This window comes from Castor canadensis, chromosome 16 (assembly GCF_047511655.1).
Source record: "Castor canadensis chromosome 16, mCasCan1.hap1v2, whole genome shotgun sequence".
Lineage (NCBI taxonomy): Eukaryota > Metazoa > Chordata > Mammalia > Rodentia > Castoridae > Castor > Castor canadensis.
In genome coordinates, this window is record NC_133401.1 from 76,782,191 (window position 1) to 76,794,743 (window position 12,553).

Below are 12,553 nucleotides of genomic sequence, written 5' to 3' on the forward strand. Positions count from 1 at the left end.
TTATTACCTTTAGCTCTGTTTCACAGATGAGAAACCGAGGTGCCAAAGGGTTATCTAATTTGGGTAAGGTCACACAAGTTTGTCTACCAGGACCCAGGAATGGCAGCCGTGGGAGTGTCATGGCTCAGTGTGGTCTTGTGGCTCTGTTAGGGAATGAAGTAGAAAGCAGAAGAGACTACAGAAGGTGACATAAACCCAGCAGCAGCCGGGGTGAGAACAGCAGCCTCACCTTTTGGAATTCTGAGCTTCATAGTGGCAAGACATAGGCTATAAATCCTCACGTGAAATACAAGTCATGCCTGGTGACAGGAGCACAGCGCTCCAGGAACAGCCAAGTTCTTGTTTTATGATTCTCCCTCCCATAAGTTTTGAGGAGGAACTAATGCATTCTCTCCTGAAATGACAAGTTGAATTGACCCAAATGGTTTACAGCCTTCTGTATGCACAGGGCGAGGCAGTGGGAGCACTGTGTGTGTGTGTGTGTGTGTGTGTGTGTGTGTGTGTGTGTGTGTGTCAAGAAGCAGGGGTGGTTTGCAAAATGGACACCTCCAAGAGGAGGCTGATTTGCTGGTGCAAAATGCTGAACAAAGACCTGGAGGCTGGAAGCTATGATCTATTGATCCAGCCAGTGGTTTTCCATAGTCATGCTTCAAATGACAATAGATGTTTCTCTACTGTCTGCATTTTTCAGATTCTCCCCAAAGCCCATTTTACTATATTGTTACTGCATGGAGTCAAGTTATACAGTAAGACCTTTGTTTTCTCTCATACATTTTCAAACTCCAGCCAGTTGGCCTTTCTTTCATACTCCCATTGGGTCAAATTCATGGTGACTCTGGCTATCAGATTTCTAGAACTCCCCTCCAAAGTATGTTAGCTAATTTTGTCTGAGTGCTAACCAATGCCAGGCACTATGATAAACATTTTGCATGCATCATTTTAATACTGAAAGCAAATCCAGGATGTATTTTTAGGGTAAGGATAAGGTTAAGGTTATGATTATATTTTGAATATTTTAGAATGGTCCTGGCAAAGCCTAAATTCAGCCCCAATTACCTTCCTTCCTTTTGGGTTTTTCAAAAAGTTGTGATTCAGAAAAATAATAGCAGAATTGGGACCAACAAGCTGCTTTATCAACAGCTGCACACATCTGATTTTTTTTTTTTGTGATCCTGGGGTTTGACCTCAGGGCTTTATGCTTGCTAGGCTAGTGCTCTAACACTTGAGCCACTTCACCAGCCCTTTTTGCTCTGATTATTTTGGAGATAATGTCTTGCTTTTTGCCCAGGCTGGTCTGGATAGCAGCCCTATTTTAGGCTTTCCACCATTGCTGGGATGATAGGTATGTGCCACCACACCCAGTTTTTTCCATAAGATGGGGTCTCACAAACTTATTTGCCTAGGCTGCCTGAAACCACAATCCACCTGATCTTAGCCTCACAAGTAGCTAGAATTATGGACAGGAGCAACCAGCACCCAGCTCAAATGATATTTTACCAGTCCCTCTGTGCTAGAAGTTGGGTTGGAGCAAGTGGCTCTAGACTAGATGAGATGATACCTGTACCTGTTTCTGAATCTAAATCTCAGTAAGCATATGCTTAGGTGCACTGTGGACAGGGAGAGCCCACAGGAGTCTCCTGAAGTCTTAAAATACTGTCATATAGAATGGGGGAAGAATGAAAGACCAAAGCATACATTTTACTTTTATCGTAACCCTGCCCACTGGTAAATGTAGCTCAGTGAATGTCTTCATATTTACTGACTCAATTAGTAACCCTTTCTTTGTGTTGATCAGAACAAAGCAAAGAAGATGAAGGCTCAGGCTGGTAGTGGACTTGGAAGATGTAGGGCTGAAATGGCAGGGATGAAAAACAATTACTTATTGGTACTTATAGTACAAGCACTGAGCAAAATGGTTTGCAAAGAATATCTCATTTGGTACACAGGAGTCTGAAGGACATGGGCTGGTACTGTCCCGATTTTACAGATGCTAAAATGAAACTCAAGTTTTGAGGAACTGCATATGGCCAGGGCAGCAGGTCTGAGCCAAGCCCAGGTCTCATACTTAGTCCTCGATGGATGTGTCCTGTTAGACCATCGTGAGGCCGCCTGCACTTGTCCCCCTGTAGACTTGCATACTACAGTTCGTTTCCATAGCAATGTAATTTTCACACTCTCTTGCTTGTCATCTGCATATCTTATCACAAAATAGACCTTAGAGAGATGGTGATCACTATTGAAAGAGAGACCAATGGGACCCACTGCTGAGGTGGCTCCATTTAGGCCTTGCAGTCCGTTAGTAAGACAGCCAGGGTCAGGACCTCTGGTTCCCTTATCCCCAGCTTTTCCATTGGGGACAGAAGCAGGAAAATCAACAGACAAATAAAAGCAGGCTGCAGCCAGACAGGCCCCCCATTGCCACAATGTAGACGACTGGCCGCTCTCCTGTAGCACATGGGGTGGTCTTGATGCGCACCTGATTACAGAAGGGAGACTCTCCATGTTCTGGTAAAAAGTTAGGGTGGAAAAAACAATCTAATCTGGTCATTCTGCCCTAAACGCCTATCTTTTCCTGCTCCTACTCTTTCTGGCACAAGAATAAGTCACACACAACTTTCAGTTGACACATGAACAGGCTGTGCACTGAAATGTGCCTCTCCTGCCTGGCTAAATGTTACTGCACCTTGGATGTCCTTCTGAAATGTCACCTCTCTGGGGACGCTTCCCTTGGCCTTGATGTTTCCTATAGGCGGATAAACCACCCACATTCTCTATACTACCGTGTCCCATTCCTCATGAGCCCTGAACTGAGAGCCTCTTGAGCACGCACTAGCAAGGTGGGACCCACACACCAAGTTCTGAATTAATATTTGCTAAATGGATGAAAAGCCAGTGACAGGCTGCTGAAATGCTTGATGGCTTTTGTTCCATTTCCACATGGGGACAAAACCCATGCTGGGTCCCCTTGGATCTCGTTTTTCCTTCTGTAATGCATGTTTTCTGAATACAAATAAAACTTTCCTGAGCTAGCTGGAGAAATACAAATCTCTTGCTGGGTTTGGTTTCTAGATTCATTAAACTGAGCCCTGGGAGAAGCTAAGCTAATACAATTGTGAAGCTAATCTCTCCTCCAAGTCATTCCATAAATCTGATTAATGGGTCACCTTTAGACCACAAGCATAGTTGAGATATTAAAAGAAAATGCTGTAACAGGATTGTAATTCTGTTAACAAGTCTTCTGCTGATTGCAGAGACATTTCCTCACACTATAAACAAGTCTAGACTGGATGATGCATGGGATTAGAGAGGGAGCAAAATTTGAAGAGCCCTATTTTTCAATTGTGCAAAAATGAGAAAGAAAAAAAAGGTGTCTGTTTCTCAAACATGTGAATCTGAGAGGAAATGCACAGTTGGCATTTGAGATCCAAGCTTTTGTGTTGATTCTTTGAAAAAAGAAAAGTTGCTTTGCTGGGTCTTGAGTTCCTTCCCTGACACCCTATCATGTGTCATACCATTTAGCATCTGTCAGTTAAGATAGTGCCTAGCTTATTATTCCAGGGGTTTTCATAAAGCCAACCCAGTTTAGAGTTAGAAGAACTTTAGGGACATCCCGTATAGACTGTCCCAAAGTGGATATGTTCATGTTAATATGTGGAAAGCAATTTACAAAGTGTCTGGGCTCACAAATTATTTTCATCTTGAGCACATAGAGGATGTCACTGAAATATCTATTCCCCTTTTCTGGGAAATTATTTCATTTGGGTTTTGTGTAGGTATATGTGCTTTCAGGCTGACTTGAGGCTGGGCTCTGTGGGAAGGGCTGTGGCTCAAGTATATCTCATTAGCACAATCCCATTTCCTTATCCTGTGGATTTTATAAGGGGCAGGCATGTGACCAACTGGGGGCCATGGAGATGAGAGGTGGGTTTAGGAATAAGCTTCTTTGATCTTCAAAGAACCCACCAGAAGTATCTTTCTTTTCCCATTGTGAGTTATCACAAGTAGTTGTGAGGACTGGCTCCACTGCAGCCCTCTCATTGACATGAGGCAAAGCAATGTAAGGACTGCAGGTGACACAGACATGGGCTGAATGTAAAGGACTGCTGAGTCCGGGTCTATAGTGCTGACCAAACCGTGCAGAACGCTGGTCCGCCTCAGGACATTTGTAGTGGCTTAGGCCAACAAAATCTTTTTGTTGTCTAAATTTCTGAGTTGAGGGTTTTGCTACTTGCAGGGAGAACACCCCAACTGACAACTGATACCAACTGAGGTATCCTGTCTAATGTAGAATTTGCATGCATTGTTATGCCCAAGAACAGCTTCAACTTGCTGTTTCCTATAGTCATTTGGCTTTGGATTCTGTTCTTTCACAGAATGTCTCACAGGATAAGATCTAGGCCACATAAGTGGAAACTGGGTTTGGAGATCTTAACTGTCATTCCTGGATATTAATAACTACTTGTTGATCTGGGCCTGGAGTGGACACCCCTGACTCGTAGGCCTACACAGACCTCAAGGTCACACCCCCCTCTCTGCCCAAAGTTTCCCTCATTGGGAGGAATCTCAGTGAAAGAATCTAATCATCCTTTTGCAGAAACCACATTCCTAGGATATTATAAAGCAATGTGTGAAAACTTGGGGGCTCACAGGTAGAAGAGAATTTTAGATCAAGAAAAATAGGTTTGAAGTGTTTAAAAAAGTTTTATCATTTAGCAGCACTCAAAAATCAGGTTATTTCAAATAAAATATCAATTCATAGAGTGCATATTTGTACCTGGTAACAATTCATGCTGGCCAAGTGGCCAGCTCTGCCTCTGGGAGGAGTGCGTGACCTCTCTAGTTTGCCACAGTCCCTATTTTTCCTTATCACATCCTGACACCCGTGCCATGTCAACATCAATACATGGATAACATTGTCTCAAGAAATATCTAGTCCACTGCCTGGCTCTCATAGTTAACTACTTGCTATAATTGAAAAAGAAAAAAAATCATAGATTTAGGTCTTAAAAATAGTCTTCAAGGTCCAGTAAGTTTGGAGCAATGCAAGGTTAACCAAAGATGAAGTTTTTTTTTTTTTTCATTACTTTTTGTTTTTTTTTGCAGTACTGGAGTTTGAACTCAGGGCCTCATGCTTGCTAATGAACAGGCTTCTTTACTGGGTACCTTTTCTTAGTCTTTCACGGGCATGAGTCAGAAGACATAGCATAGTTTTTGGCCATGAGTGTCTTTGAAAGACCATCTCTTTGTCACTGAATACTGCTTGAGATGTATTGCCATGAAAACACTTTATGTTCCTCCCTGCGTGTGAGCTGGTGGACTAGACCTTGAATTTCCCCCTTCGATGTTATTATCTTGGCTTTTTGGTATTCCCTAGAATCTGTTTTGAGAACAGACCAACAGCATACCTCAGTCAGTCTGGCTCCCACATCAACACTGAGATTAGTACTAAGAAGAGGTTCTCACATGCTGGAATGTTCTGGCAGAGCGGAGAGAACACGCCCAGGTACATGGCAGCCTATCTGCATTCCTCCTCAAGGAATCAGATGCCTGGCTATCATTTTCCATGAAAAACAATAGAAAGAAAAGTGGAAAATAAAAAGTAATGGGTAGACTTGTGCCCAAAGAAAAACAGTGTGTCTTAAGAACTTCCTCATTGAGAAAGACATCACACTTGGTAGCTATTTCTTCTTCTCTTTAGAATTTCCTTCCTCAAAGGCGAGGAACCTCCAAATCTTAGCTTGGTGGCTCGTGTACTCACAACACCTAAAACAATGAAATCTAGCTGGAAAAACATCCCTCAGATGAATTTTTCTAGACATGAAATGTGGTCCTGCCAGTGAAGATGCCAGAAGCTCAGGTGACATTGAAAGGACCGGCATGGAACATCACTTACAGTTTCTTTGAGACAAAAAAGTCCTTGTACAAGAAACTGTTTTTAAACTTTCTCTGGCTACAGCTGTCCAAGTGGAGTCTGGCTCATTCAGCCTTTCCTGAGCCGGATCCAGGTTGGTTATCTGTCATTCCCTGGGAAAAAGCCCTTTCTTCTAAGTAAGTTGATCCTAACTGGTTGGAGTAAACACTTCACAGCCAGTCTCTTTCCCTGTACCAGTGACGAGAACAACTGTGCAGCTTTTGCCAAACTGGGTTGGCAAAGTCAGAGGGAATAAGACAGACTGATGTCCTTGTCTGCTAGCGATTCAGTCCTCTTGGGATGCTGACTGCTAGCTCAACAAATACTGTCATTGAAGTCGCACAGGAAGCCCCGATGGACTCCCTTGCTTCTTTTGGGGTAATGTAGGTTGTCACATAGTGGAGTCACATGTAACATTGTCTTGTTCCCTCACAGAGTGAGAGCGTGTCCCTAACAGTTTGGTCATTTGCCAATGGAACCTTTGTAACACAACCATCTGTATAAAATGGCATTAACTAATGTGGCAGAGTTTTTGCTTTGTCAGAATGGCATCAGAAATCACTTTCAAGGACAGTCTTAGTGATGGGGAAATACGAATTTTATATTCTAAAAGTAACTGCAGCTTTCATGTATTGCATACATATATGCCAGACACAAAGCTAAGCATTGTCTAAGGATTACCTTGTACGTTTACCATGACCACCCCAGGAATTGCTCCAATTTTACAAATGACGAAAAGAGACTAAGAGAGGTTACATCACCTGCCTAAGGCCACATAGTCAGTAAGGTTTGGGGATAGTGATTGACCCAGGCAATGTCCTAGTTTTCTTAAAACAATATTCCACTGCTGTCCTGAAAAATGATCAGGGTCCTCAAAAATGCCAGAATATGCTCATGGTTACTCAGAACTAAGAAGAGATGCAAATTTAGGCAAAATTTTTACACATCAGGTCAATTTGGCACTGCAAAGAACATGCCTGAGAATGAAGACTTCCTAATTTTCAAAGATAGGCTCCATCCTCTTTGAGGTTTCAACTATAGATAGTCCTCCCTTTAGAGAATTGAACTCTTTACTGAGATAGCTCCCTATACCATCCTTTCTAGAAATAATGGCTGAAATAGTAGCAGTCATAAAAAGACCAAAGCTGGTTCACCAAGACCTCCCCAGAACTGTTTACCTTACCTGCTGTAGGTGAGGCACTCACGATTATTGATGACTTTATCGGATTTGTACCTCCGGAAATCTTCCCAAGCATCCTTGAAAGCAGTAACTGCCAGGATGCCGCAGATTGGGATCACACTCACCCCAGGCTGGAACGCATTGACCACGGGGATAAAATTCAGAATCACGATGCCCACAAAATAGAGGTTGGCAAAGCGGTGTAGCTGCTCAAAGATATTCTTCGGTAGGAAGGACAATATGGTATACTTGCTGGTCTTAATTTGATTCCCACGATAATGGTGGTTAGGGTTCTCTTTGTGAGACCTTCCTTCAAAAGGCAGGTTGGAAACCACCACTCGTTTCTTGTCTTCTTTCTTTTTTCTTCTTTTCTTCCCTTCTTTTCTCATTTCTGCTCAATCCTGCCTTGTTAATTTTCATAATTTAATTCTCATCTTTTATTTTCTTTGCTAAAACATTTTCTCCCTTCTTTCAAAAGGAAAACTAAAAATAAAGAGCCAGCACCAGGGGAGGAATAGGACGAGGAAGGAGCTTGCAGAGAATGGGTCTGTATGGCCAGGTCACTTCCTCCTACTTGTTTTGAGACGCCACCTGTTGGAATGTAGACGTCACCCACAGGTGTCTTCCTGCTCCATGCTGGGCAGCCAGGAATAGGTGCACTAACTCTGGGTCCTAAAACCTACCTGATTAAGTTCTAAAAGCAAGGATTTTTAGCAAAGAAACTCAGAGGCTTTAAACCTGGCATATATTTTCTTGTTTGAGAGACACTTGTTCTACACCCTCTACACAGACTTTCTCCTAAAATTAATCTCCTGAGCGACCCAGTCATCTGGGAGTTGAATTTTTTACTTCCGACTACTCTTACTGATACAACATCCTTGTGCTTTTACAAGTCAAGCCAAGGTTTCTAAACTTTAGCACTACTGACATTTTTGATTAGTTAATACCTCACTGTGTATGTGGGGTTAGTTTTGGGTGTGGTAGGACATTTAACAGCACTCCTGGGTTTACCCACTAGAAGCCAGTAGTACCTTCCCTACCAGTACAACAACTCAAAATATCTCCACATATTACCCCTGGGGGAATCAAAATCATTGCCCCTTGAGAATCACTGAATTGAGTGAGCTTGAGAAAACATAATGAAAGCAATGAGGCCAAGCCTTTGACCATGCCAATGAAAAACAAGAGTTTGACTTTTCTTACCTTTTGTATATTCGAATGTTGGAATCATTTATCTCTTTATCAAAGCGGTGTCTCTTCAAGTCCTCCATGCCATCCTTGACCATGATGATGAACAAGACAATGGCCAGTGGTAACATGGTGATTTCCCTGTGGAAGACTTCCAAGGAGGGCACCCAGTTCAGAATCACCAGGAACAGGAAGTAGAGGTTAGCCCATCTAGAGGGGCAAGCAAGGCATGAGTGAGAACCAGTGAGAAGAAATGCATACTTTTCTCCCTTTTTTCCCCCCTCTGGTTGGCCACTAAAATGACATATGCTTTCATTGTCACCTCAAACATTATGGTAAAGGCTTTGAAGCCACATGATCTAGATTTGCCTTGTTTTGCAGTACTAGATTTTGAACTCAGGGTCTCATGCTTGCTAGGCAGGCACCCTACCACCTGAGCCACTGTGACAGCTGATGGAGATTTAAACTGTTTCTGTTCTTTATCAGTTGATTGACCTTTCTGAGGTTTCTTGTGTAGAGTGGGCATTGTACCAGAAAGGGCTCCTATAAATACTGCATGGCATAATATTTGTTAGGTGCACCTGAGAGGGTTCTGGAGCATAGTAGTGGCTCAGTCCTAATTATAAAATTTGATAAGATTTATCATTTATGAGTACATACTTTGATTTGTAATTAACAATGACTTTTGATATATGATCTCAAAAGAATGGCTTATGTTGCCAAGATTTTTCCCTGCCCCAGGGCCTTTGTACATGCAGGTCTGTCTGCAAACACATTCTTCTGGTTCCCTTCCATGATTTCCTTTCTTCTTCTTTTCACTCAATTAACATATTTTTTTCTTGCAGGTCATATTTCAATTATTACTTCCTTAAGAAAGTCCTTTCTGACATCCTTAACCAGGCCAAATTTTCCTCTATTCACTCCAAAAACCCCATCTACTTCTCCTTCAAAGTTAGTCTACTTATAATTTTATAATAATTTATATATTTTAAAAATTAATGCTCATTTCTTTCACTAGAAGAGACACTCAATGATACAGTCAGTTTCTCTTTTCCTATCAAGTATCATCTCTTCCATTCAACACATGACCTGATATTTATTTAGTAAATGAATAAATGAGAAAGACTCAAGGTCCATGCATTTGGATGTTAAAGGAAAGGTGGCCTCAGGGAGCAGCATCTGAGTTCATCTCAGTGGTAAATACTCAGTTAAGATGTGCACTGTTTGGACAAGTGGCTACAGACCTGTGAAACTGCTCGAAGAGATTCTGAGGCAGGAAGGTGAGCAGGGTGTATTTGGTTGTGCGGATTGTGTTGTCAGAGTACCTCCTGCAGACCCTCACCCAGTCCTGGTGGCACAGGCCATTGTTGGGGAACACCACCCGCTGCTGTGTCAGGTTGTGGCTCTGCCTGCCCTTCTCTGGAGACAGCAGCCGTGTGGTTTCTGATGGACACTGGGAGAAGCCATTTTGGACTCGCCATTGCCACTGGAGCCAAGATGAGTCCACAGAGACTGCCATTGCCAGCAGCAGAGGAAGATCTGAAAATGGACACAGGAAATGGCTATGGTCAGGGGGAAGTGGGTAGTCCATTAACATAGGAAGTTGCTGTGGGTAGGAGGAAAAAGTAGCATGTCAGCCTGTTCACTTGTCTGTGCTAGGTCCAATGGTAGAAAAATACAGGTGCAACCCCTACAGTCCATATATTCTGGGGCGAGAGACACAGAACAAATAATCATACACGTAACACATAAGTAACACCGTGACAAGTGTCATGAGAGAAGATAAAGGGTGCGGGAAGTGTTGATGACCCTGCTGAGGCTGTCAGGGAAAAGCAACAGCAATGGCCTGGTACCATGTGCCACTGGAGGCCAGCTCTGCACCTCTGGTTTACTCCTATCACCTTTGCCTTGCTTGCAAAAAAGGAGGAAAAGCACTGTTTGATCTTTGAGTGGAACCGACTGGAGAGTACATAAAGTTATGTTGGCATGTTTTTAAACAAAGGGGAAGGTGTTTATTCTTCAGGGTTTCTTTGACTGTATGGTTTTGTGATCCTAATGTCATTTCAGAGATGTCTCTCTGTGGTCAGAGCCTCACATGGGATTTGTAGGTTATAAGATGTTTTAAGTGAAGAGACTTTGGTGGTATGGAAGAGGCAGATATTTTAAGGTGGGGTAATTTAAGTGCTTATTTGTCATAATCATATTCTTTTTTCTTTTTTTTAACAATGTGAAATAAGTATCCATGAGAGCAGAGGATAGAGCTCAGTGGTGAACGGAGATGACAAGTGGACAGGGGCGGCAGAGTTTTTCCTAGGGTGCATGAGCTGAAGTGACTAAGGTGACAGGCTGGTCAGACTGTGGCTGTCGGAAGGAGTGGCATTGCCCCTGGCCTTTCTGACCTGGCTGCCAGGGTGTTGGGGATGCCGTCCTTTCTGTCTGATCCCTTTGGTGGCTGCTGAAACCGAGCACTTGAACAAGCAGATGCTGTTCCTGGATGGCAGAGGATCTGCTTTTTGTGGGATTTTCCCGTTGTGTGACTCTTTCATGAAACCTACATATGAATCCTTAGGGTTCTTTTGGGTCAAATTTTGGTTCAAGACCCGTAAGTATGTTATTCAAAGACGGACTTTATGAAGTTGGAAGCTGCATAAGACAGTTTTTCTTACTTAGTGGGTTCATAGAACGGTTTTCTTTTGGATAAGTGGATGAATAGATGTGAGTTGTTGTTGATCTTACAATGAAAAACCCAGTTCGCCATTGTAAATATGATTGCTTCAGAAAAAAATTTCCATTTGTAGTTTAGTGGTAATATTTTACCATTCCTATGATCTGAACCTCATCCTAACACTCCTCATGCTTTAATCAATCCAAATGATTTTCAATCTCACAGACCCCAAGGCTGTAGGAAGCTCTTCAGAGCCTCAATAAGCCCTGTAGTAAGTGTGAAAGAATAAATGTAATTACAACACCCATGACAATGTGACCAAAAGCAGTGTTATGACATTTGGCAAGCCAGAAATCATATCATATATCTTCTTTCTCATTATAGAAATATTCCCCTTTCATGGGTTCTTTTTTTTATTATTATTATTATTTCAAAGGAAAAGGAAATCAAAAGGTAATTCACAAACAGAGTTTGGTATGGCTTTGGTAAATGCCATACCAATCAGACTTCTCTCACAGGTGATAAGATCTTTTTAATGAAAAGATTTGGTTGATGTGGGAAATGTGGGTACTTTAGGTGACAGTTTCAGTGCTCAGTTATCATAATCATGTCCTTTATTCCTCACAATGTAAAGTAAACCTTCTTAAAAATGAAGCTTGTGAGGGTGGGAGATACAGCTCCGAGGTGAGAGCACTTGCCTAGCATGCATGAAGACCTAGGTTTGATCCCCAGCAGCACTAACAAGAGAGGGAGAGAAGAGAGAAGCAGATGTAAAATGGGTATCAGATTAGTGGATAAAAGCTTGATGAGGAACTGGATATTTGCATAATTTCAGAATATCCTTCCCAAGTATTATTAATTTGAATAAGTAGAATCACTTCATAGTGGGAAAATTTGGCATAAAGGATGTAAATTAAGAGAGCAAAGCAAGTATCTCCAATGGTGAGAAAAGTTGACCTCTTGTGCCTATTGACGTGACAGACTCAGAAGGACATGATGCCATGTTTGTGATAAAAACGTTAAGACAAAATTTACGCAAATTAGAAGTTATTCTTCAAAATCACTGGCATGCCTTTTCTTTATTATTTTGCAGCACTGGGGCTTGAATCAAGGCCCCTGCATTTGCCAGGCAGGCATTCTATCGCACCTTCAGCCCTTTTATATTAGGTCAGACCTGCTTGGAGCACAAAGTTCCTACATATGCTTCTTGAGAAGCTGGGATAACAGGCACACACAACGACACTCTGTTTTTATTGATTGAGATGGGGTCTTGCAACCTTTCTTTCCTTGGCTGGTCTCAAAGCAAGAACCTCCTGATCTCTGTCTCCTAAGTTACTAGGATTACAGGTAAGAGTCACTGCTCCTGGCTTGGTCTGTGCTTTTCAAGTGTCTAAGGTTAAAGAAAGGCAAGGGTCAGTTGTAATATGCCCCTGAAAAGGTGTGTGTAGAAGGCAGTCAGTCATGCTTACCCATGACTGTTTTTAAATAAAGAAAGCTAAAAAATTATGCAAGCTAAATATAATGTGTGATTCAGGATTGAATTGTGGGCCAGGGGAGAAAAGTATAAAGGGCAGCCTTAGAGAACGGGTTTAACTTGAATATGAACAGA

The 12,553-nt window shown here is 42.2% G+C and overlaps 1 protein-coding gene across 13 annotated transcripts in view; it reads right to left on the minus strand.

The window, feature by feature from the left end:
• Atp10b (ATPase phospholipid transporting 10B (putative)) overlaps positions 1-12,553 on the minus strand; it is a 316,710-nt gene that overhangs the window by 90,923 nt on the left and 213,234 nt on the right. For 10 of the 13 annotated variants that reach the window (XR_012442621.1, XM_074057703.1, XM_074057702.1 and 7 more), the window contains 2 exons: positions 9,524-9,818; positions 8,295-8,489 (listed from right to left, as the gene is read on the minus strand). Coding sequence is in view for 12 of the 13 variants with exons in the window: in XM_074057703.1 (XP_073913804.1) it covers positions 8,295-8,489; positions 9,524-9,818 (490 nt within the window). In the remaining variant the exon portion in view is untranslated. Of the gene's footprint in view, positions 1-7,094; positions 7,654-8,294; positions 8,490-9,523; positions 9,819-12,553 lie in introns of those variants that run through there. The other 3 variants (XM_074057705.1, XM_074057706.1, XM_074057704.1) reach the window with 3 other exon arrangements.